Here is a 25573-nt window from a genome sequence, read left to right as displayed (position 1 = left end):
CCCAAATACACCCTTTTCCCCCCTAGAACAGGCACGTCAGTGCATGCCAACAGGAAGGCTTCCGTTTGCTCGAGGCACGGCCCTGGGCCCCTGCCCATCCCAGACCCAGCTCACCATCCTGAGTGAGCCTCAAAGACCCAGGGTGCCTGGCAGAGTGTGTTGGGCAGCCAGCCGCTCATCCTCTGTGTCCAAGCGCTCTTGTGGCTCTGAGTTGGCAGCCACCACCTGGCATTCTTCCCACTCTGCAACCAGCATGGACTCCAGCTCATGGGCACTGCCCGGTCCAGTCTGCAGGGACCTGTGCCTCCTCGGGTGAGATGGGCATGGGGCTGCCTTGGATGCCAGCTGATGGGCAATGTGTCCTGGCTTCTGGAGCTTTCCATTGGGAGCTTCGTACCCCCTTGCAGACCCCTGGCACTTCAAGCCTGGCTCTGGGTCCTAGATTATTGCAGCAGTCTTCTGCCCTGTGCATTTTAAAATGTGAGCCTCAGCTGGTGGTTGGGGTGGGGCTCTGGGGTGCAAGGAGCAGAAAACTGGGTGACAGGTGCTTGACTCTCCTGGAACACAGGCAGACTGAAGGCCACCGAAGGCTGTTGGTGGTTCTGTGTCCCAGTGATGTCAGGGCTGGTGGCTCTGCCCTTCTCTGGCCTCCTTGAGGTCTGAATGCTGCAGCTCAGCCTGCCGTGTCCATATCGTGGCCACGCTGGCACGTCTTCCAATTGGTAGTATCTGCCTTAGGCAGACTGTCCATGGACAGACAAGGACGCCGAGACCCAGAGGTTCTGTTCCCAGGCATGCTGCTGATGAGGAGACAATGCCGTCTGCTGAGCAAGCTGTGCTGAGTGAGAGTACAGCGAGGGGGATGCGGGGGGTGTGGGGGGCGTGGGGGGACATGGGGACATGGAGGACATAGGTGGACATGGGGAGATGTGAACACCCCAGCAGTGGGGAGCTGCATTTGGGTACACGTGGTGCTGGCCAGCGAATGAACGAACACACAGGTGAGTGAGCCATCAGCTGTTGTGCAAATGTGCAACAGGGCCGTGCCTGCGTTCCAGAAAAGGCAGAAATGCCATGGGGCCAGAACCCAAGGCCAGGCCAGTGGCCACATCCAGGCCAACCCCAGACAAGTGCATGGTCTTTGCCGGGTTCAGAGGCTCAGAAGTCCTTTAATCGGCCACCTGAACTCTGGGACACCCACACTTGGCCGAGAACCTGGTGGCCGGCACGCAGGCCTCCAAATCCTGATGCTGTCACCCTGTTAGCGAGACAGGCTGTGGACTTATCCTGAGCGGGATGGATGCCCGGCAGCCGGCGGCCGTCTGTGGCAGCACGAGAGCCTTTCACGGGACCTGGAGGCGCAGGCGTGGGAGCAGCAGGGGCGGCTGCTGCGGCTGCTCCCATGCCCTGTGCTGCTGGTCCTCGCAGCAGCCAGGCGCCCGGGCCGGGCTTTTCAGAGGCGCCTTGGGCAGCTCCTTCTTTCCCTTCGTCAAATGCTTGTTGCATGTTCCCCGCCAGGCGCTGGGGACTCATGGGGAGCGAGGTGGACAGGGACCTGCCCTGGGAGCTGATTGCTCATGGGACTTCAGGGTGCCACGTTGGCCAGTGTCGTGGTGCCCACCAGAGGGCCACTAGGGCTCTTCAGCCTGATGGCCAGAGACCCAGAGTGGGAGTCTCAGGGAGGGGTCATGCTGGCAGTGGGGGGCAAGGAGGGCCCTGCCTGACGGTCCTGCAAGACTCGGGGTGGGAGAGAGAGCAGCCCTGCAAGGCTGCAGCCAGGCCTCTGGCAGACGACCGTGGGCAGGGGGCATTCAGAGGGGACTTTGCTGAGGCCTGGCCGTGGGATCAGGGGCTGAGGGAAGGGTTGGGGCCAGGGAGCGGGTCGTGCTGGGGAGGCACAGGGCTGCACCAGGCTGCAGCTTGTGCGGGCGACCTGGCCCCTGGGAGCTCTCAGAGGACCAGAGCTGTGGGGTGGCTGGTAGCCCTTCCGTGGTCCTCAGAGAGAGGGGAGCTGGGCAGACGTGGTGGTGGGAGGGCCTTGGGGGGGCGCTCTGCAGGCCTCCACAGTCGTCCCTCAAGTGGTCTGGAGGCAGGAAGGTGCTTGCACAGCACCCCCTCGCCATCAGTGTGAGCAAGGCCAGCAGGGGCTCAAGGCCGATGACCCCCCTTTCCCCAGGGCCATTCCCTCTGCCAGGACATCACCACGTCCCCAGAGCAGCCTGCCTGGGGTTGCCTGTGACCCTGGCAGGGTCCCTTCACCTCAGAGGTGGGACGTTATTGCAGGCTCTGGTTTACCTCTGTTGCCACCTGCCAGCTGTGTGACCATGGCTGAAGGGCTGGTCTTGTCATCAAAATGGGTGGGGAGGGATGGCAGAGAACGCACCCTAGGCGTCTGGCATGCTCAGGGCTTCGGGGAGGCGGTGCACTGTGCCCGGCCAGGCACTGGCCCAGAGTCCAGCCTCTTCACTGCAAGGAAGGGATGCGCCTGCCCAGGGCCCAGCTCACCATGGGCGAGAGGTGGCGGTGCCCAGGGGCCCCTCCCACGCTGGGCCAAGCTGCCTGCCTGGGAGCCCATCAAGGTGAGCTCAGCGTTGGCTTGGCTCTGAGCGGCTGTGTGGCCTCCGTGCAGCTCCTCGGCCCTCTGGGCCTGTTTCTCAATGGAGGACCTGGGCCAGGTGCTTGCTGCCCACTTCCCCGGTTGTCAGGAGGAGCCTGTGAGCAGGGTCAGAGCTCCTCGCACCTTCTGAGGGAGGGACAACCAGGATCTCCCCCGTCCTGGGCACGGCACCCTGACTTTCCTTAAGGGCTTGGTGGGCGTGGAGGACTACCACAGGGGCTGGCAAACAGGGCTGAGTTCAGCCCACAGTCTGTTTGGTCAATAAAGTTTTATTGGCACACATCTATTCATTTACTGTTGTGGCAGGGTTGAGTAGTTGTGACGAAGAATGTATGTTCTCCAAGTAAAAAATATTTAGGTTTTGTGAGATGAGTTGTCTTTTGGCTTAGGTTGCCAGGGTCAGTGCAGTGGCCATCTGGGAAGCCGCCTGGCTCCCGAGCGCCTTCCGAATTCCCTTATTTTCCAGAAACTTGCTTCCTCAGCCTCCTCTACAGCCACACCTTGATCAGGGGACCTAGGACTGGCCTGCCGAGGGATTCAGAAGTGAGGCAGAGGCCTGTGCCTCAGTGCCTGAAGTGGCAGGAGGCGGGTGGTCACGCTGTGGACCCCATGCCTGGTGGGTGACAGGTGTGGGGGCCCTCCTGGAGAAGCCTCCATGCGTGACACACGTGGTCCTCAGGTTTCATGCCCACTCACATCCCCTGGCAGCTTCCCTCTGCTTGAATGACTGGGGTGGATTCTGGTGTTACCTCCTGAGATCCCCCCAGTCCTGGCCCCTCCCTGGCACCATCCAAGGGGCACTGCACCTGGCAAGGGTCCCACTGGGCCCCTCTGCCTGCTCTGTTGAGGTCCCCTGGAGCGGGGTTCCCATCCCTGAGAATCACGGGCCTCTGGTTTCATGGCATGGGGGACAGCCATGTGTCTCTGAGTGTGATTCCTTCCAGACTTCTGGGTGAAGTTTATTCGAAAAGTCTATTTTAATTCATGCAAGTTTAATAAAGGTTCACAAAGAAGGGCCTTAAGCTAATAAATCTGGTTTAGGATTTTCTTATTAACCTTGCCCTAGCCATAATGACTTTTTAATTTAATTTTTCAGGTTCTCAGGCACAGGGAAAGCCTCCCCAGGCCCCATGGGATGCCAAGGAGATATTTAGCAAAGGAGGAATTTTAAGAGCATTGGAACTGAATTTCTCGCCTAGATGGCAAGCCAGAACTCAAACGTGGCCCTGTCCCAAGGCAGGACAGGCTCCATTGTTGCTCACTAGCCTTCTAGCACCGTCCCAGCTAGGCGGCACCAATGTGCCTGCTCCGGGGAGAAGTCAGGTCAGCATAGAGGGGGTTTCGGGTGAGGACCGACGCCCGGCCAGCCCTCAGGGGAGACCCTCAGCTGGGCCAAGGGGACACGGTGGAAGAGCCCGTCCGCACGCCAGACCCTTGGACCCTCAAGGCACCTGCGTCATGTGGGACACCGAGACCCACTTAGTGCTTTTGTTCCTAATGAGGACTTGACCCTCCCCCAGCCACCCCTTGGGGTCAGCACCTTCTCCCCCCCCCTGGGCCCTGGTATTGATGAGCGTGTCTAACTGGGAGGGGGTGCTTTGAAAGTTTTTTGCATTTGACCTCATTTTATTGGTGCTCACCACCTCCTGCCCCTGTGATGGAAGTCAGGGGACCCGCCAGCTGTGGCATTTTCAGAGCAGAGCATGTCATCGTTCAAGGCGGGACCGTTTGTGGAGACCAGCAGACAATGCCTCCAGGGGGTGTTACCCTTCATGGTGGACTGGTGACGTGGTTCTGATGTTCACAGCCCGAGGTTGCACAGCCCAAAGTCACACATCCGGGGCTGCATGGAGTCGGGCTTCCTGGGCAGGAGGGCCTCCTGTGGGCATGTGCATGGAACTCAGGGTCTTCAGGCTTCCCTCCAGGACCCTGGGGCTTGGGGCGCGCTCTGCAGATCGTGCCCTGGGGGCCGCCAGCCCCCACCCCGGCAGACGCGGTTCCCACCCTCCAGGGGGTGCTGAGTGCCGCGTGGGCCGGCTGAGTGACCCAACGGCCTGCAGTGGTCAGCAAGCACCCCTTGTGCTCAGTGGAGGCAGGAGGAAAATAACTTTTAATTAACATTTAAGAATAGGAATCAGATCATGCAAATCCCCTGATGCCTCTTCAGCTCTGCTGATTGTTCTTGATTAAGCTCGATAAAAATAGCTGGGCTGTGTGTGTGTGTGTGTGTGTGTGTGTGTGTGTGTGCTGGGGGTGGGGTGGTAGCCAGCTCTCGGCCCCACCCACCCCTCTTTGCCAAGCACAGTGTCCTGGGGCCCTGCTGGCACCATCTCAAGGGGCACATGCCACGGTCTGCCCCGATGCTGGGTATTTACAGGCACCTCATGTTTGCCATGTGACCCAGGTGTGGGGATATTAGCACTTGGATGGGGGATGCAGCGTCCCCGGCTGGCCTGTGCTGGCAGGTGCAGAGGACACAGGCTGGGGATGGGAAGGAGGCTCCGTTATAGAGGGGGTGGAAGACACACCTGTCTTGGAAGCAAGGTGTGGTACAGAGGTGCGGCCCAAGATTCCAGGAGACCCGGGTTCACCTCCGTCTCACCTTGTGACCTCGGGCAGCCCAGGCCTAACCCCCTGGGTGGCCTCTGAGGGAGAAAGAGGTGATGGGTGTTCCTCGACGACCCCACGGCCCTGTCAGAGACATGCCCTAGAAAACACTGTGAAGCTGTTAGATGTGAGGGCCGGGACGTATGTGCAAACCTCTCAGAAGGAATTATGTGGCCAGGGCGTGAGCAGGCACGTGGCGACAGAGCCAGCAGGGTGGTGTGCCCGGATGCCCCTTCTCCTATTCCTATTCTTGCCACTTTTCTGGGAGCTTGAAATTATTTCTAAATAAGGCCTGAAAAATATTCCAAGGTGTTCAGAATCTACGGATGTGGGAAGGTCTCCCAAGACATGTTGTGAGTGAGAAAAACACCACAGCACACGGCGTAGAGGGAAAGCCCCAGGTCTGGGGTGGGAGGGTCTCTTTCTTCACGGCGAGTCACTGTATTCCTTTCATGCGGTTGTACCGTGTCCATGTGTGTGAACTACCCGAGAACTCTGTGATTAGATGAAGTGTGCGGTATGGAGGGTTTTGCTCACAGAAGGTCCCGAGGTTGAGGCTGAAGATGGAGAAGCTCAGGAAGGGCGGGAGTGCCCCTGACAGCCTGGACACGAACTTGGGTCCCAGAGGCATCGTGCTGGAGGAAAGAGGCCAGCTTCCGGGACGTGGGTGCTGCGTGACTCCACGTCGGTGGTGTTCCAGGACAGGCGAGCGAGCTCAGCGATGGTCCTGGGCTGGGGCACGGGGCTGCTGCTGGTAGGTTGGAACTTTCCCTCCAGATTTGCACGTTACTCTGTAGGCAGATCACACCTCCACCCAAAAGCTCCCTCTGACTCGGAGCAGGAGGCCAGCAGGTCCTCTCTGGGAGCCTGCGTCATGGAGTTGGTGGGACGTGCCCGCGTTGCTCCTGGTAAATCAGATGGAATAGGCCCTTGTGGGGTGGGAGGGTGCCTGAGGGTCCTGATGGCCCCATGTGGAGGTCCGCTGCTTCTCCATCCATCACGGTGGCCCCTGGCGTCTGTTGGGTCACCCACCCTCCCAGGTGGGCTGCAAACTTCTCCAGAGCACCTTGGTGCAAGCATGGAGGCACGAACCCCATTTGGAGATGGGGGTGCTGAGGCTTGGGCAGGATGGGGAGGTGGGCGGGGCTCTAAGCCCCCTTTCTAGTCTCTAGGGTGCTTGCAGGTCCCAGCTCCCTGCGATGTCTCCACTGGTGTGCTTTTCATCAAACCTCGTGTGACCAGAGGTGACCAGGAGGGATGGGCTGAGCCCTCCCCTTCTTGGGTCACCACAGCGCCCCATGCCCTGAAGCACATTTACTCCCATCAGGGACAGTCGGCTTGGCCTCCTTCTGCCCTGGTTTCCATGGTGACCATGCCACTCCTGGTGCTGATTCCTGGGGGCACTTGGCGACTGACCCTGCTGCCCACCGCAGGCTGGCACCAGAACAAGACTGTGGCCCTGGGAACGTTGCCCTCACACCTGGACACCTGCCCTGGACCATCTGAGACCCCTGCCTCAGCAGGTGGGTCCTGGGCACCGTGGTGCCCACCCACAGCCCCATGACGGCACAGATGCCTGGTCTGGTGCCAGCTCCCCTCCTCACTGGAAGGTTTACCTTGGGCAAGGCTGCCCTGCAGAAAGGGGGCTAAACGGTGCCCACCTGGGATCAGCTGGCCTAGGCCATACACCAGCGTGGCCTGGATGTCCTACAGATGGCGTATGTTCCTGTCATTGTCACAGAAGGTGGCACACGGTGGAAGGAGGAAGGACAGCCTGTCTGCCTCTCCAGGTGTGCGTGAGGCCCCGCTGGGGCCTGGGGCCTGGGCACCTGCATTCTCCCAGGACCCCTAGTGAGCTGCCTCCCCCACGTCCAAACTCCCGGGACGCTTTCCCGCCATCGCCCACAGGGGCACCTAGAGACGGAGGCCACCGCCCCGCATGTGCTGCCGGTGCGTGAGCAGCTCCTCCGCGCGGCGACCTGCCATGTGCCCACCAGATGGCGCTGTGCCCCCACGGCCGCCGCCGCCGCACTGCCTCCCGGGGCCGCCCTCTGCGGCCTGTCCAGATGCGGGATGTAGGGGAAGCCGGGGTGCAGGAGGGGGGCTCGGACCCCGCAGTGGGAGGGATGCCGGCCTGTGAGGTGCCCTCGAGGCCCGCTGATCGGCCCACCGGGAGGAGGGGGGCGTCTCCTCTGCTCCCCAACCTCCCTTCCCCTCCAACCCCGCCTCTGCACAATGACAGCATGGCTGCTGGGGGCCAGTCCCAGCGGCCCCCGCTTCCCGGCTGTGTGGGTTTGGGCGAGTGACAGCCTCTCTGAGCCTTGGTGACCTTCCCACAACTGGGTCCCGACCCTCACAGCTGGGGGATTCCGACCGGGACGCCCTGGCCAGTGCCTGCCGGGGGGCGGGGGTGGCGCGGGCACCTTATTACTGGTCCTATCGCCGCCGTTCCGCCCTCATCCACTGCGCCCTCGGGTGGCCTGGCCCCCGGGAGGGGTGGCTCCCAGAAGGCGACCTGACGTCCTCGGGGCACCCTCAGCCTCCGCGCAGCGCTCTGGGAGCCCGTGCCGCCCCTGCCGCCCGCCTGTCCTGGCCCAAGCCTGCGGCCGTGCTGACGGGCAGCTGCGGGGAGGGCGCCTGTGCTCATCCCGTCGCGCCTGGGGCTCGCTGCCCAGGTGCCTCTCGACGCGCCGACCACGGCGGGGCCTCTGGCCTCTCCCACCGCGGCCTCCCCGGCGGCCGCCCCACGCCGCTCCCGGCCCCGGGCCTCTGCTCCCGTTATCGCCAAGCGCCGCCATCCGCAGCAAGGAGAGAGGCACTGCGGCCACACCGAGCGGCGGCCACGGCCACCGTCGCGGGCGGTGAAGGCACTCACCGTGCTCGCGGCGAACTCTGGCGGGTTGTCGTTCACGTCTGTCACCGTCACGATGGCCGTGGCTGTGTTCGAGAGGCCGTAGTTGAGGTTCCCTTCCATGTCCGTGGCCTGAACGATGACCGTGTACTGCTGGACTTTCTAGGAGGGAGTCGGAAAAAACGGGGCATCAGTTTGGGGGGCAGTTTCAGGCTGTTTATATCTTTATCAAGGAGATCGACTCCAAGTATGGGGCTCCTGCCGCCGGTCCCCCTCCTGCGGGCGGTGCGCGGGCGCAGGGCCCTCTGGGAGCCGCCGGCTGACCGCCCGATGGGAGGGCCTCGTCGCCGCCTGCTGTGGGAGCGGCGCGGCGTGACCGGGTCTGCCTGTTCCACCCTGGCGGCCTGGCTTCCGTGGGCACAGATCACATGTGGTGCTGGCCAGAAAGGGGAGAACGGGGCCCCACGGAGCACGCACTGCGTTCGGTCTGGAAACCAGGGATGGACCGTCAGCCAAGAGAGGGACAAGCCCACAGACGTGTCCGCAGGCACCTCAGTTCTTCAGCACGTTCGGGGGCCAGCTCACCCGTCTCTGCCTCCATCACTGGCCTTCTGTGCCTGCACAGCCCAGCCACTGACCCTGAACCACTCAGTTTTCTGTGCTCTGCGGCTGCTGCCACCGTGCCCTGGCCCTGCCCTCCCGCTGTCGGGAGCCCGCTCTGGCGGTACCTCCGAGGGGGAGTCTCAGGCCCCTGTCCTGGGGAGCTGCCTCGGGGCATTCACTCCACAAGTGGGACCCACCTCTCCGGGGAGCCCCAGAGCGCCCGAGGACAGCGTCTCACTCAGCTGCGTGCCGGGGACCCAGCCCAGGACCTGCCACAGTGTCTGCTAAGGGAATCAGGCACGTGTCTAACACAGCGGACATCTGTGAAAATGGGGGCAACTTGCAACCACAGAGACATGAGAAAAACAGAAATGGCTCGTTTATGCGGGCACTGCCTCATACTGCAGTTCTTCACAAGGATGAACACTTCCTTCCCTCTTCCTCTGCCCCCTCCAAGCGTCCCACATGCCCACCCATCATCCCACCTGTCATCTATGGAGACCTCTTCTTGTGTCAGGTGGGTCACAGCCACCCCGTCAGGTGGCTGAGGTCCCCTCGTCTGTTCAGGCGGTAAGGGAACCTGGGGGCAGGGAGAGAGGCTTCCCTTGGGAGGTGTCTTGGGGGCGGTTCCTGACCCAAGAGCGTGGGGCTCACCACACAGGCTGTGGGAGCGCCGAGCATGTGCCCCTGCCCATCACACAGATGGGACACGGTCACACGATCTGCCAGCACCCACGGCAAATTCAGGCCGGTTGGGCGGGGTGCCTCGTGGCTTCCAGTTTCCGCACGGCGAGGGCCTACCTGAAGACACCACCAGTGGGGGAAACGGAGCTGAGATGAGGGCCAGGCGGTGAATCCCCACGGAGTGCCTGGATCTAGCCGGGCCTGAAGCTGCACTTTGTGTGTTCAATCACACAAGCCAGTGATTCCCCTTTTGTCTGAACAGCTGGAGGTGGCTTCTGTCCTTTGCCACAGAAGGGAGCTCCACCTCCTGCTTGTTTCCGTCACTCCGTTTGTGTGGGGCCTTATCAGGGGAAGAACAGCAGGATGATGCGGTGCCCGATGCAGGAAAATACAGGATTCTGCTGATGTCCTCCACGCACCCCAGAGCACCACGTCCCCTGAGCCCCCCAGGCCCTGACTCTCCAGACCTCCCAACCCAGGCCCCCTGGAGTCACCCTCCTCAGCGGCCAACTCCGTGCCCTCAGCGGGTTCTTACCCTGTGAGGAGGACTTGCTTGTGCTTCAATAAATACATTTCAGAGCAAATTTCATGCCACCACTATAAATGGCAAACCAGCGGCACCTGTCGTAAGTAGCAATCAGTCCTAACTTATATGCATGCTTTTAAAGGTCCGTCTGTGAATGTCTGAGCGCTGCCCACAACGCGCCTTCGGGCTCAGCTGCCGGGGCCGAGACCCTGCTCCCTGCAGGGGCCTCCGCGGCGCCACGCCGATTGCAGCGGAGCCTGCAGCCCAGAGGCACACAGAGAGCCGCGCCGAGCGCCTGCCCCGGCCGCCTGGCTGGCACCGCCAAAACCACTAGTCAGCGGCTCCTGTGCTAGAATGTGGCTCTGCTCCTGGGGCGGAAGCAGGGCCCTGGGGGCCACTAGCCCCGCGGAGGACGGCGCCCCACTGGCCCTCCTCCTCCTCGCCCACTGGGCCGCAGCCTCAGGGCCTCCTTGCTGCTCCTCAAGGGCGCTGACTGTTCCCACCCAGGGCCCGCGAGGGCTGCGCCCAGGCCGACACTGCGGAGCACCCTCCCGCCACCTCGGGTGAACCAGCAGCTCCGTGCACGCCGGCTCGCCCCGCCCACACCCAGCCCCGCCCACCCTGCTCACTATGCCACGCCTTCCCTCGCCTGCTCACCACGCCCACCCTGCTCACCACGCCCACTCCGCCCCGACCGGCCCTTACCCGCCAGCCCCGCCCACGCCCACCACCCATGCCCACCCTGCTCACTATGCCACGCCTCCCCTCGCCTGCTCACCCCGCCCACCCTGCTCACTATGCCACCCTAGCCCCGCCCCCGTCAGCTCGCCCCGCCCACCCCGCTCCCCGCGGCCCAGCGTTTCTCGAGCAGCGCCGCCTGCCCTCAGCCTGCTGACACCCGCGTTGCGGGGCCTCCAGCGCCCAGGACTCGTGTTCACCGCTCCCTCCCGGGTCTAGAGCGCACCTGCACACTGCCGGGGTTCTGTGGGGCTTCTGCCCGGCCCCCACCAGCGCTAACGGCCGGGCACAGCCTGGTGCTGCCCGTGCGTGTAGATCGTTTCCAGCTGCCTGGGTTGAGGACAGTGGTGAGGACGGGGAAGCAGCTTGGACAGGCCGGTCCTGGAGGGGCAGGACACGGGAGGGGTGGGCACTGGGGGCGCCCCTCCGGCGGACCCACACCTTGGGTCTGGCCACAGACGTGTTTGCAGAGCTCCTGGAGGACCAACCACAGAGGGCAGAATGGGCAGAGGGCCCTGCCAACTCCTTGATCTTGGACCTCTGGCCTCCCGAACGTGAGAGAATCCATTTCTGGGGTTTGAGGACACCCGGCTCGTGGCACTTGGCTAGGGTCGTTCCAGGAACCTAGTGTCGGCCTTGGGGTGGGCCCCTTCCTGGAGCTGCGGGAGGGAACGAAAGCGTCTGTCGTGGCCCCTCTCCCCAGCTCAGTGAGGCTTCCTGTGTGACCCCGGGGGCCCTGCCCGCGGGGCTCTGCTCCTCTGACCACCTGGTGGGAAGGAGCCCCGGGTCTGGCACATGTGGACAGGAACCATCGAACCTCACGCCCAGCCTGGCTTTTCAGGCCCAGCAACCGCTCCAAGGGCCCAGAGCAGAAAACACAGGACACAGGCGCACAGCGGAGGGAGGGCTTTAGCCAGAGAGGAAGGTCAGCCCTGGGAACCGCTGTGGCGGCAGGAAGTCCCTTCCCCAGACTTTGCCATCTCCCTATTCATTGAATCAGTCTCTCGTTGGGACCACCATGGACTACGGCCCTCTGGAGGCACTGAAGAGACCTCATCTCAGAGACACAGGGACCTGGGTGTGAATGTGCATGTATATGCGTGTGTGACACCGAGCGCATGCACACGTATGCGTGTGGGTATATGTTCACATGCGCGTGTGCAGGGTGTATAAATTACACGTGTGCCTGTGTGTGTTTGCAGCCGGCTGCCACTAGAGGGCGAGCCGGCCCTGCTTTTGGGAGCAGGTTGGGAGCGGGGTGTTGGGGGGTCTTTCTCCCTTCGCCATCGGTTGGGTGGGGGCAGCAAGAAAATCCCGCAAGGACGAAAAAGCGAGGGCAGGAACCAGCAGGCCCTGGTCGTCCCGTGGCAGGGCCCGAGACCCAGCCCAGCTTGCCTGCTTGTGGGATGGGTGGGGTTGCAGGAGCCCTTGGTGGGGCGGCTGGTCAGACTCCCCAGCTGTGGCTTTTGTTTGAAAAAGTACCCTTTTCAGACCCAATAATGGCCACCATTTTCTTTTTCACCAAATGCCCTCTGGAATGGTATTCAGAGGCAGCTGGTGGGTGGCAGGCCCTGCACGGTCCCCAGAGAGTGGGCGGTTCCCCCTTGCAAGGTTGTCCAGTCTTAGCGCGACTGGGCTGGCGTGGGTTGGGGTTTGATGTATCTATTAAAAAGCTGTCCCCGGGGCCTTGTTCTGGGCCTACAGTGCATGTCACCATCTGTGTGAGGCCCGGGGAGGGAGCCCTGAGTGAGCGGGTGGTGGGGGCTGCTTTCCGTGCTGTCCCAGCACCTCCTCCAGGTGGCCTTGCAGACCACGCTGGCAGCAGGTGCACCTGCCCCCCCTCAGCATCCCCACCCCTTCTCTGACCAGCCCTGGGGATCAGGGCTGCAACATCACCCTCCCTACATTGCAGCGCACCAAACTGAGGAGGTTGATGGCTCCCCAAGGCCAGGGCTTGTGATCAGGGTGCCTGGGCCTGGCCTTTGGGGTCTGGGGTCCCAGCAACTGCTTCCTGGGCCCTCCTGGGACAGAGATGCCTCTGGACCCAGCTCTGGCCTGGTGTTCCTTCCACAGGCTGAGTTAGGCTGCCTCTGTTATCCGTGTCAACCCGATGGAGCTGGGTGGAGGCGGCTGGGTGGGGGTGGGTGGCCCTGCATCTCTGGAATCTCCCCTGCCGGAGGTCAGTTGGTGACAGTGGCTTGCCACCAGCGAGCTGACTGAGCAAGTGACCCCCACTGGCCAGCCCCGGGCTGCTGCCCAGTGGTTCCTCAGTTCCTGCCGTGTGCTGAGAAGCGTGCCAGGCCAGGTGCCCCTGAAGCTGGTCAGTAGTGGTGCTGCAGTGAATTCATTAAAATGTGATTTGACCATTTTCAAGTTCAAGAGGAGGAAGAAAACCGCAAGCCATCCATCCCTGGGGTTTTCGTCTACTTCCCCATAGCTCAGCATTTAAATTTTGCAGAACATCCATCAATAATGCATCCGGCCGGCCTGCCCTAGAAAAGCATCAAAGCTTCCTGAGTTCCCTCCCAATTACCAGCCCTCCCCGCACCGGCACCCTAGCTGCTGACCCCCAAGTTCCTGGGGAGCCCAGGCTGCCACCTGTCTGAGGAGGACCCTGCTCCCAGGCCTGTCTCACCGACTAGGTGTGAACACGCCTTCCCCAGCCCCAGTGGGACTCAGCAGAGGCTGGTGGGTGTGCGGATGTGAACAGGCTGAGGGCCGGTGGTCCATTCTCAGACTCACGGACCCTCCTGCATGAGACTGGGCCGTGACCCCCTACTTGCTGGCTTGGTTTGGCTTCCCCATGGCCCCACCCAGGACCACGTGCCCCTCTGGCTTTCCGCGGCTGTCCCTGCTGGAGTGGCCCCTCGAATGCAGGCAGAGGGGGCAGATGGAGTCTGGCTTGCACGGGGCTCAGCGCTCGGGTGTCTGCTGGGTGCCTGAGACTGACAGATGGACGCAGGGCACAGGGTCACTCATGGGCTTCCAGACGCGTCCCAGGGGGCGTGAGGAGCAAGGCCTTGTGGCAGACAGGCTGCAGGTGCTCACGGGCTGTGGTCCCTGCGTGACTGCGATCTCACGCTGCAGCGCATGCCCGAGAGGATGGGACAGGTGTCCACACAGGAAGCTACGTTCACAGCCTCACCAGTTATGGTGGCCACGGGCGGAAATGACCAAATGCCCACCCGCTGACGGACGAACAAGCCAAATGCGGTCCAGCCGCCCAGTGACCGCCACTCAGCCGTGTGAAGGGAATGAACTCTGACACACAATGACGCGGGCAGACACCGAAGACTTCCACACGCTGAGTGAAAGAAGCCACACAGAAAAGGCCACAGGTTCTATGAAAAGCCTAGAGCAGGCTGGTCCATGCAGACAGAACGACGCTAGTGCTGCTGGGGACTGGGGTGTGGGGTGGCGGCCGGGAAGTGACTGCTGATGCGGAAGGGCTTCCTCTGGGGGGATGGAAACGTCCTGGAACTGCACAGAGGTGGTGGGCGCACCATGATGCCCGTGTGATAAGGCCCCTGAGCTGAGCGCGCTCAGAGGGCGACCTCGATGGCACGAGCACTACAGCTCAGGGGGCTGGCCCTAAAGCACACGTATCCCCCTGAGTCCACTGCCTCCTGGGGCCCCGGGAGACCCAGTACCCCTGGCGTGCCCAGGGCAGCTCATCAAGCTGACGGGGGCTGGGTCTGGCTGCCGTCGGCCCAGCACAGGCTCCACACTCGTCTGTGGGCAGGCCCCAGGCTGAGCAGGCCCTAGGAGCTCTCGTCCACACCCACCCCTGTGCCCAGGGCCTGAGCCGTGCGTCTCCACCCCCAACCTTTCCACCCACAGGCTGACACCCTCCTCTGAGCACCCCATTCCTCCAAGCCCTGCAGACCCCGGGGGCTGTGCATGCTGCTGCTCTGCAGGGAAGGTGCTCCCTGGGCAGCATGGTCCCCAGGCACCCCTTGAGTCCAGCGGCCACCCTGTGGTGAGGCCCTCAGGCCTTCCTGCTGCTGGTCACCCAGAGATCCCATCTGTGTCCAGGGCCACATGGCTCTGAGTCACAGCACAGGTGTGATGCCTTCTGGGAAGGACAGGGGCTATCTGAGGGCCCCAGACTTTGCCAGGGCACAGCATGGGGGCCAGAGGGCCTGGGTGAGGATGGAGCCTAGAGGCCATGTTAGAGGTTCTGGATCCAAGATCAAGGGGAAGCTGAGTTTTATTGGGTCATTTTGGGGGTGGGTGGTGACAGGATGTTATCCCCACCTGCAGCTGGTGAGCGGTACCCTGTCCTGCACTGGTCTTAGAGGTCCCCAGGTCAGAAAACCCTTTAATTGCCACACAGAGGGAATGCTCTCGACCTGACCAGGCCGGCACTTGGAAATGACCGAGGCCTGGGGTCTGGTTTAGAACTGCTAAGTGGGTGCAGGCGGCCCGAGGAGATCCTTCTAGACACTGAGCCCAGGGCCTGCATGCTTAACTTTGCTGTGTCCCTCGAGGTCCCCCCGGTGCTGGAACTCTGCAGATCCTCTGAGCCCTCAGCTTGCACAGAGGGGACCCTCTTTTCTGACTGCCTCGGTCTTGTCTGTGCTGTGTGCTCAGGCATGGAAGCCCAAGTGGGGAAGCGAGGCAGGCACCGCTGGGGGTGCTCCCTGCCCCGCCCAGCTGAGGGTGGACAGTCCTCCCTGCTCTCTGCCCCCAGAGGTGAGAGGAGCTGTCAGACTCTGGGAAATGTGTGCACACACATGTGCAGTACGCACATGTACACACAAACACATCCCTGGGTGCACACGTGCACCATCAGCTCTGGCCCAGGGAGGGAGCCGCTGCAGACGCAGTGGTCCCGTGCCGCACACGGCAGCCTCTGTCTCATCTGTCTGCAGGGCGCTTTTGGGACCACAGAAATTCCAGGTAAGAAAGCATCAAGTCAGGGTTAATTGGCAGCTTTTCTTTTAGCTGCATGTGAAATAAATGTTTCCCAGAGAACTTGGCGTCGTAGGTGCAGTGAACACAATCAATAGTTAAAATACTGCTTCCAGGACCAGCCCCTTACTCCCTCTGGCGCTGCAGGCCTCCCCTGGGCCAGAAACCCCATCCCCTATCCCCGGCCTGAACCACCCCTTCCTAACCTGCTCTCCCCGTCAGGGAGGGACCAGGTGCCCATGGAGAGTAGAGAGGGGCGAGCAGATGCCCGGTGTCAGCTGCTTATCTTCCAGATTTAGGGCGGGAGGGCCGTTTTTTCTTCTTTGTGCTTATTTGTGTTTCCTACCACAAATGTGTTGCTTTTGTGATAAGAAAAAAAATCAATAGCATTATTGTATAAAAAAGGTTGTGCTCCAACTTGGGCAGAGAGGGGCCTAACGTCTGGGGTGGACTCTGTGTGGCCAGAAACGTGGCTCTGGGGATTCCCAAAGAGGCGCCTGCATAGAGTGGATGGACTGCCCCCCGGGTCCCGGGTCCCAGGGCGGGCACGCTGCCCATAGCGGGGCCCGAGCCAGTGTGACAGCCTTGTGGGTCGGGGCTTTTGCAGATGGCAAAGCCGAGGCCCCCAGACAGGCGCGTCTGGCCGGTTTCCACCTCTCCTCCCTTTGGGGAGAGTGATAAGGCCTCAGGGGTGCTATGCATCTGGGGTGCTCGGTGACATATTTGCCTGAATTGCTCATTTTTTTTCTCTGAGACCACAAAGCAGCATTCGGTGTCTTTAAGACAGGTTTCTGCAAAATGACTCAAGTGTCAGCCAGTGAGGTGGGCAGAACCCTGCTCCCCCCAGACCACCACCGCAGTGGCGGCATCCTGGGGGGCTTACAGGGAGCCCATTTTCTAGTGAGACACATGTTCGGAATTTCCATGTGGCCTATAATGCCACTTTTCATAAAGCAAAGGGGAGATGCGGGTCTTGTCACCACAGGACAGCTCCTGAATTTGAGTAACGTGGCCATAGTAACTAAAGTCTATCAAGGATAACGGTCATTTATCACCCTCCGTGAAATCTTCTCATCTGGGACAACACAGGGTAGAGAATCTTGAAAGAAAAAAGGAAGCTGTTGGCATTGCCTTCCTAAAATTCCTGTAAGACCAGGAGAGAATTAACTGGCCCCCGCTTGTGAGGGAGGAAATTTCTGGTTGGTGAAGGTGACCTGCGGACGGTAGCACCCACGAAGACGGAGGCAGGGTGGAATGGGGCTCCTGATGACCGAAGAGACTCCCGCCAGGAGTCAGCAGGAGCGTCTGAGAACAACGGTGGAAGCCCCACCCAGCAGTCAGAGCCCAGGTCCGCTGTCACCTGCAGGATGGACCCGTGTCAAGCTCATCATCTTATCAGGCCATAAACATTCTAACTGGGAAGCAGGCCGATGAATAGGATTGGCAAGAGGGGCGTCTCCAGCTGGTGGAGGAGACACGCCTGAGCCGCTCCTGTGGTGCAGAAGCCTCCTGACATTTAATCATGGAGAAATGCTCAATTTACATAGTGCCGCCTAATTGGACATAGTGGCAGTTACGCGCGTGGATTCCCCCCCTTCCTGAAGATGACTTAGTCTGCCAAACAGGAAGCGGTTCTGGAAAGAAGTATCTGCAGTGTTTCCCCCACAGACGGTGCTGTTCACAGGGCAGGACATAAACGTTCCTTCCAGATTTGGTGGTACAGGTGTCCAGCCAGCCAGGCAGGCAGAGGCTCCCGGGGAAACCACCCCTATGTGTGACCTTCCTGACAGGCTGAAGCTCTGGCCCGGGGCGGCGAGTGGGCACCCGGCTGGGCAGGAGGCAGCCACCTGCTTCGGGGCTCCAACCCCTGCCCACGGCCACCTGCTGATTTTACAAATGCCTGGAAACAGAGGCGGGTGTCGTTTTGTTTGCCGCTGACTGGTCCAGACCAGGGTGTCCGTCTGAGATGACACTTCGCTCCAAAAGCGGTAAACTTTGGGCCACTATTCAGACTTTCCCTGGGGGGTGGCAGGGGAGGAGCACAGACCCCGCCCGGAGGCAGTGGCACCAGCTGGAGGTGCTCCCTCACCCCCAGCGACCTCCCGGCGACTTCCGGCAACGTCCAGTCTGAAGGCAAAGGCAGGGGCTGCAGAGAGCGCCCACGCGTCAAGGGGACGAGGCCCCAGCCCAAACCACGGGGAGCAGAGGTGGGCCGCCCGCCACCAGTCCTCAGGAGCCCTAAGTCCCCTGCCACCTGCCAGGGCGCACAGTCACAGATTCAGAGGTCACATGACCCCCAGAATGGTCGCCATCTAGGGCCCCGGTGAACACCAAGGGCAGCAGGAATCTCGTGCCTGGGGCGAGAGCTCTCTGCCTGTGCGGCGTAAGTGCCACAAGGGAGGAGACGGCACCTCAAATCCTGACAGCGAGCTGGTGTCTCACAGTCATCCTGGGGCGTCTCTCTGCAGGATCTACTCTCTGATAAAGTGCAAACGCCACCTTATCCAGCCTCTAACAGTCACTCATGCTTTAGTATAAAATTTTGGATATGATCTTTCCTGGATGACGGCAGTCCAGTAAAAAAGTCACTGAAGAGTCAGGAGGCCTGGTTGGCGCCCTTTCTGGCTGTGAAGTGAAGAGACGAGGCCAAACGCCTGGCCTCACCGGGCTTCCGTTCGGGGTGACAGCACCTCTCCTCGACAGGACCCCGTGGGATCGACAGCCTCCGGGTCTGGGGGCTGGCAGAGGGCTGGGCTGGCCGCGGTTCTGAGGGGGTGAGGGGCACGGTGCAGGGCTCGGGCAGGACGGCGCCCCTTGGCTGCATTTCCCACCCCACCATGGGTCTGTCCCTTTACTTCCTCACGCCCACCCACCCGACCTTTCAACACATTTCTTGAGCAGCTATTATGCACCAGGAACGAGTGGATTGCTGGGCAGTGATGCCAGAATAGGCCCCACCTGCCCTTGTGTGGGGATGGGGGGCTGGCAGTGGCGCAGCCAAGTGGGCACGCAGGCTCCCCTGCACTGAGCCCAGCAGGAACGGGCCAGTTCAGCGAGATGAGGAGAGAGGGCGCAGGCCCTGCTCTGAGTGGCCTGGGAGGCCTCCCCAAGGAGGCAGTGTCTGGGGAGAGGCCAGGAAGCCCCGGGGCCCCAAGGACCTGGGGACAGGAGGGCCCTGTGTGTCAGAGGCTGGGAAGAGGATGCAGAAGTCCCTATGGGTGGGGGAGGCTGGAGAAGGTGGTGGGAAGGGCAGGTCGTCTCAGCGCATCCAACAGGATGCAGGATGCGGCAGGGACCCGGGTGCTGGGTGCATCCTCTCTTCCTGCCACTCACCCAGGTCTCCAGACCCCCCACACCCTGGGGGCGTGAGTCTCTCCAGTGACCATCCCTTTTCTGAGACAGGCCCATCACCAAACACAGGGCCTCGCCACGCAACGGCAGCCGCGGCAGGGAGTGTCACCAGCTGTCGCGGGGTACTTGTGGCCCATGGTCTGCAGACGCACTAATCAGCGCAGACAGCTTGTGCTTAATTATTTCACTTGACCTGCTTAAGACTCAAAACCACCTGCTCAGGGGGTGGCTGGGGTGGGGTAGCTGGCGAGGGGCCTGGCCTGACTCAGCAGCAAGCTGGCCTCTCTGATGGGCAGAGCTGAGAGGCAGAGGGGGCCCAGCACGTGCAGAGGCCAGGCCAAGGTCAGGGTGGGCTCTCGGGGAATGCTCTGGGCTTTGGGTCAAGGAGGGCCTGGAGGGCATTACCAGGGACTGGGGGTCGGGGCAGGTTCATTGGCGGCAAGAGGTTGGTGGGCTTCAGGAGGAGGGTCGTCAGTCGCACTGTTGCCAGCCCAGGACAATCAAGCCCCCGGTGCAGAGGGTGGGCAGGGCTGGGCAGGCAGGGCCTGTGGGCCTGGTGGGGGCCGAGGCACCATGTTTCAAGATGCATCGGCAGGTTGTCCCTTCCAGAAGGGCACATGGACAGCCACTAGCCTGGCAGGATATTACTGGTCCTCCAGGCGGCCGTGGAACCGAGGTGCCAGAGGACTCCTCAGGGGCAGGTGCTCCAGGACACGCAGCCGGCAGAGCCACGCCCGGTTCACTGCCAGGATGGCCAGCACATCCTGAGGCAGGTGACAGCCGGCAGCTCAGGGCCAGTCGCACTGATCTGGCCTGAGGGCTGCTGGCAGGGCGGGGCCCTCGGATGTCACGTCCTGCCCGGCCTGCCTCCCTTCACCTGCAAAGCTCGGCTGCTGGGGACCTTGTTGCCTGTCAGCGCCATTCCGGTGCCACACCGGCAGGTGTCACGGTGGCACCCATGGAGGAGGCACATGCAGGGGCAGGCTTCTCGGAGAGGTGTAAATGATCACCCATCCCAACCTGCTCTGCACCCGTGGGCCCAGAACAGGAGTCCTGGGTGGGTGGCTGCCCTCAGGGCAGGGGTGCCAGACAGAGCAAGTGAAAACCAGTACCACTGTTAACTCGGAACTTCAGACAAAAGACACACGGTTTTCCATTCAGCAGGCCCCATGCAACGTTTGGGACAGGCCTACACTAAAACGTGTCTTTTGTTTGGAGCTCCAATCCAGATGGGTGTTCTGTGCTTCACCTGTCGGGGTGCAGCATGGCTGCCCCATGTGGCTGGGGCGCCCCAGAAAGGGCTGGGTGGGCAGGCTTCGCACTGATCCACGCACTTCAGTGACACCTTCCTCCAGCCTCAGGGAACACACGTCCCACCCCAGGCAACCCCCGTTTCCATTTCCGGAATGAGAACCGCTCCCTCAGGACTAAAGTCTCTGGCCACCGTGGAAGGAGCTGGGGCGCCCACGGTCGCCTAGGAGGGACGTGGCCCACAGGGTGGTCATTTGCCTTCCCGGGATTTTTAAGCGTTGAACCAGAGACCTTAACCGCTCGGCTCCTGCAAGGCCTGGGGTGGGGAGACCCTCCCCTCATCCCCTGCATGGCTTTTGTGGTGCCCTGACGTTCACCTGGCTCTGCAGCCCTGGGACCTGCAGCCCCGGGCAGTTATGAGCCCCTGCAGCGCCCCCTTCCACTGGAGGTAAACGCCTTCCCACGGGCTCCCTGCTGCGCCCTGAGTGGGGACAGCAGGACATACTCCCGTTCCCTCCCCTGCTCTTAGCGGGTGCTGGCCCGTCCGCCCTGTCCTTCCCTCCTGCCAACTCCTGCCTGTTTGCTCATGAATAAATCAAACCAGGAACAGCCCCCACCTCCCGACACAGCAAGGCTAGCTTGGGGAACCTGGGGCGCAGAACCTAGAGGCGGCCAGTGTTCTTAAGAACAGCAGCTTCTCTGAGCTTTCAAGGTTTGGGAGGCCTTTCCCTTCTCTGCAGCCTCCCCCAGCGTCCTCTGGACCCCTTCGTCCTCCAGACAGAGGCTCTGGAAAGGCCTCTTCCCTTCTAGAGGGCCAGTTCTTGGTGGCGGGGCTCCCAGCACAGCGGAGCGGCCGAGCTGTGTATCATCTCAAGTAGAGCAGGTGATGGCCAGCGGTGTGGACCCCTGCTTGCCACAGGGCACCCCCCTCCGTGCCTCCCTGCCTCCTGCACCTGAGGCTCACGCTCCTCAGGTAGTGAAGAGAGGCTCTCTTCAGAGTTGGCCACGGGGCTTTGCTGCCCTGCCAGTTGGGGAGACCAAAGCGCTGGAATAGGAGGCCTCGTCCTTCTGCTCTGCTGGGTTGGGGCACAGGGCTGCCGGGTGGGGGGAGGGGTGAGGAGAAACGGGGGCGGCAGGTGAACCCTGGACAAGCTCACGGCAGCCCGGCTGGGAGGATGCAGCCAAGGGGCTGAGATGCAGGGCTAATGGGCAGAACCTCCCTGCCCTTCAAGGGCTGAGGACGGAGGTGTCCCCGAGAACCCCAAGGCGAGGAGTGGGCCTCCCCTGGCCTTGTGCTGTGGTTTTGGGTCACCTGCTGACCACCTGTGTCTCACGGGGCAGGATGAGATGGGGAGCCCCCTTCATACATGCAGCAGACGGGCCACACCTCCTGCCCACAGATACAGCACTCAAGGGTGGCTTGAGGTTGGCTTGGGAGCTGGGCCTCTGCCTGCAGCCTGCTCGCTGGTCGGTGTCCAGCAGGCCAGGTGCTGCCCCTGCCATGACATGACCTGTGGCTCTTGGGCCACGCTCTGCACTTGCCCCCGTCACGGCACTGGGTGGGCTTCTGAGCTTGTTGCTCTGCCCTGCGCCAGCAGCTTTGGACATTGAGGCTGCAACTTTGGAGTTTCCGCCTCCCCTTGGCACCCCCACCCCTGGGGATGCGGGCTGTGCTCCCAGGCGAGCCTCTGCCCTGTCTGCGGAGCTCAAAGTCAGACCGCCCTACGCTGGCAGAACCCTGATCTTCCCGCTGGAGGAGCTGCCTGCCCAGCGGAGGCGTGTGGAGCCATGGGCCAGCCGTTGCACGCAAACCCGTCTGGATCAGCAGCTCCACCCTGCACGTAGAGCCACCAGGCAGGCGATCCGCTCCGCTCACCACGCGCCATCCCAGAACCAGACCCCGTCCCTAGCCGTAGAAGGAAGGGCCATCCCAGTGCCCGGGCTCACCTCCTGCTATGCAGCCCTGAGCAGTGGGCCCCCTCTATGGGCTTTGGGGGTGAAGAGAAGCAACAGCATCCCTGGGTGTGTGAGGACTCAGGGACCCCGTCACGGGAAGCTCTGGGAAGCCATGCAGCCCATCAGCCATGCAGCAGGCCCCAAACCCCAGAAACGCCTCTGCCATGTGACTGTTGGAGGGCCCGACCAGCATCACACGGTGGGGAGCAGGCCTGCAGGCTGGCCCAGCGGCCCCTCCCTTGCTGCCCCCCATCGGGTCCCTGAATGAGCTGCAGAGCCCCCAGGCGCTGGCCCACCTCCCCCATTTCACAACCACCAACATCAGTCTAAGAAAACACATCTAACTCGTATAATAAAGCCCCCCAGTGCACCCCCTCTGCCCATCTGCACACCACCACCCCACCCTGATCCCCCATCCCTGCATGAGCCCAGGAGGCTGACATCACCGGGCCTATTTCGGATAGAAAGCACTGTGGCTGGCACTCAGAGAGGCCCTCCAAGGTGCATGACCACACAGCTAGAGAGGGCCCTGCTCAGCTCACTGACCCCAGGGTCACCTGGCCTCCTGCCGAGCCACATGGCTGCATGAATTACCTTTCACGTGGCCCCTCCATCCTCACCCCAATACCCTGGTGCACTGCCTGGGTACAATTTAGGAATTCCAAGAAAAGCACCTCATCCCCTTCCTTCCCAGAGACAGGGTGGGATGGCATTTGCTGTGCAACAACATGGCACTCACTGATTTGGAAGGCAAAGGAGGTGCCAACGTGTTAAGACAAGTCCTGGCAGGTTTGCTGAACTGAAGTGTAGACTTGAAACATTTGGCGTCCCTACCTTCTCTGAACCTTCCCAGATCACCGGATGCGGAGACAGTCTAGGAAGGGAGCAATGCCGTATCCTTGCCAGCTTTGGCCCTGAAAATCAACACCTGGCAACACCCAGCTACCTCTCAGTGGCCCCTGCTCAAGGTGGGGTCTCAGACCTGGAGGGTGAGGCTGTGGCGCTCAGGGGGGTCGGAGGCTGCCAGGGGCAGCTGGTGAGGGCTCAGCAAACCAGGCCCCCCAGCTCCCCAGAAGGAGCAGCACCCGGCTTGCTCTGAGCTCAGTGAGGGCTCCTCATGGGTCCTGGGAGCTGAACACTGTAGCGGGTGAACTGCCCGGGTATGCTGGCCTCTGGGCACAGAGCAAATGGGAGCCAGTCAGCAAGACCCAGAGGCGGAAGCAGGGGACAAGACTTCTCTGGGGGCTGCCCGCGCGGGACTATCAGCCAGGAGCTGGTGATGAATCTTCTGGGGTCCCTGAGTCAGGTGGTCCCTGTCTAGGTGGGAGCATGTGGCCTAGCGCCTGGAGGTGCCCCTGTCCTTGGTGGGAACACACCTGCCAGGTTCTAGCCTATCCCATCCCCAACCAAGGTGGCCCCTTTCTGGGGTCTGGCTCCGGGCAGGGTGGGCACTCGGGGCCATGTGATGGGGAGAAGGAAGGTAGTATAACAGGAGCCGGCCTCATGGGGTCACAGCAGGGGCTGGTGGGGGAGTCCTAGAACCAGCACTGAGTAAGTCAGTGCAGCTCCAATTATTCCTGGCCTGACTGAGAGGGTGGATGCCCCTCTGGGCGCCCCACTTCATCATGGAGGGGTCCTCCATGTGGCGCCTGGGTCAGATGCAGGACAGGTGTTCCAGCCAGGTGTGAGTGTTCAGGTGCCCAGAAGCTGTCAACTGCCCCCAGACCCAGAGCCCTGCTGTGGCTGCGCCCTGAGAAGCACGGAGGTCCAGCCCTGCTTTTTTGAGCCCTCCAGCCCTGGCCACTGCACATGCCTTAAGGGTCTGTTCTGGAACCCTCACGCACGACCATCTCTGTGATTTGTCCCGAGGGCTGGTGGGGAAGGCTGCGAATCTGCGGAGCAGAGACTTCCTCCCTCCAGACCCAACAGCGGACGGACACCCTGGGGCTGGCTTCCGGCTGCCTCTGTAACTGCCCCATCCGAGAGGCCCACCCGGTCTCTGATACCTTTCAGGGGCCAGGGCCCTCGGGGGGACCCAGCCTGGGCCAGGGTCAGCCTATCCCACACCGGCTGCAGAGGCGAGGCCACGGTCCCCACCCCACGGCGCCCACCTCACCTCTCGGTCCAGGCCGGCCGCCACTGTCACAATGTCCCCTGTTTCACTGTTGATGGTGAACATGTTCTGGGATGGGCTTTGTGGGGTCTGGGTCACGATCCGGTACCGCACCATTCCATTGGCTGTAGTGCTGTCGTCAGCGTCGTTGGCTGTGACTGTCATCACGTAGGTGCCTGTAGCAGAGAAAGCAGCGTGGATGGAAATTTCTGCACATCTGCTGCCGTGCCCGCTCACACACCCAGGGCAGGCATCACCAGCTGGCTGCAGGTCTTTGCACACTGGCTGGAGGCGCACATCCTCCCCCCCGCAGGTGGACGCCTGCCGGTGGTGGGAGCTGGCCCTGGAAAGCAGCTCTGCTCGCCTGGCTTCCCCCTGTGGAACTGCTGGTGGATTCCTTCTAGAGCTCAACTTCCACTGAGGTCACCTGCTCTGACTTCCCTCCTTTTCAGCTGGGGAGGCAGGCCCAGGCCTGGAGCCAGCAATCCAGCCCCAAACACAGAGCCACATGGCCGGAGGCATCGACTGTTAGCATTTGCCAAAACTCAACTGATCCTGCGTGGAGGGCGGGGACTTGAGGCCACACAGTAGAGAAGCAGGGCCTGGCGTGGGGCTGGGTGTGCAGGTGTATAATAAATCCTTGAGAAGGACACACAGAGGCTACCATAGCATTTAGGGGGAGGCTGTGCATATGGGGTGCAGCGTCAGACAGGGTGAATTTGCATGTGTGTGTGTGTGTGGTGCACGACCAGGTACGTTTCGGAGCCCAGGAGTTAGGTGAGCTACCCACACTACCCCTCAGCCCTGGGCCTCCATTCCCCATCTGTGCACCAGGGCTGTGGTCTGCAGTGTACACCCGCATGTTTCCCTGCCTCCTGAGAGCAATTGTAGTTCCTTCTGACATCCATCCTTCTCTGCCTTGGGAGTCCCTGGCTGGATCTATACATCCCTCTCCTGGGTCACAGTGATGAGCTCAGTGACGGGCAGCTTGCCCAGCCAGAGCTGGTGGTAAAGGAGGAGGGTTTCTGGGAAAGCACTGTGCTTCCCTGCCGCTGGATGTGGCTGGGTCGGGGAGCGAGGTTGGGGCTGTGGTCACTTTGCAGCCACAAAGGGACGAAAGGACAGAGGCATCTTAGAGGAAACAGAACCAAGAGGGGCTCAGGTGACATTGCTGCACTGAGCAGCTCCTGGATCAAGCTACACCTGAAGCTGCTGCCTATAGACTTTTAAAAAAATTGAAACTTTCTCTTTTTTTAGAGCAGTTTTAGGGTCATAGCAGAATTAAGGGGAGGTGTCCTATAGACCTTCTGTGTACCTGAGCTCACACACTTCCCTTCCTGACTTCTGCCATTTTAGCTTGTT

General features: G+C 61.7%; 1 protein-coding gene across 1 annotated transcript in view; it reads right to left on the bottom strand.

Moving 5' to 3' along the window:
* Window positions 1-25573, bottom strand: part of CDH4 (cadherin 4) — a 471142-nt gene that overhangs the window by 20498 nt on the left and 425071 nt on the right. Inside the window, exons 7-8 of the mRNA XM_036901831.2 lie at window positions 24215-24387; window positions 8100-8237 (exon numbers count right to left, since the gene is read on the bottom strand). Of these exons, the coding sequence (XP_036757726.1) occupies window positions 8100-8237; window positions 24215-24387 (311 nt within the window). The remainder of the gene's footprint in view (window positions 1-8099; window positions 8238-24214; window positions 24388-25573) is intronic.

Source organism: Manis pentadactyla, chromosome 5 (genome assembly GCF_030020395.1).
Source record: "Manis pentadactyla isolate mManPen7 chromosome 5, mManPen7.hap1, whole genome shotgun sequence".
NCBI lineage: Eukaryota > Metazoa > Chordata > Mammalia > Pholidota > Manidae > Manis > Manis pentadactyla.
The sequence above is the reverse complement of the archived record's forward strand: the minus strand, read 5'-3'. Positions and strand labels throughout refer to the sequence as shown.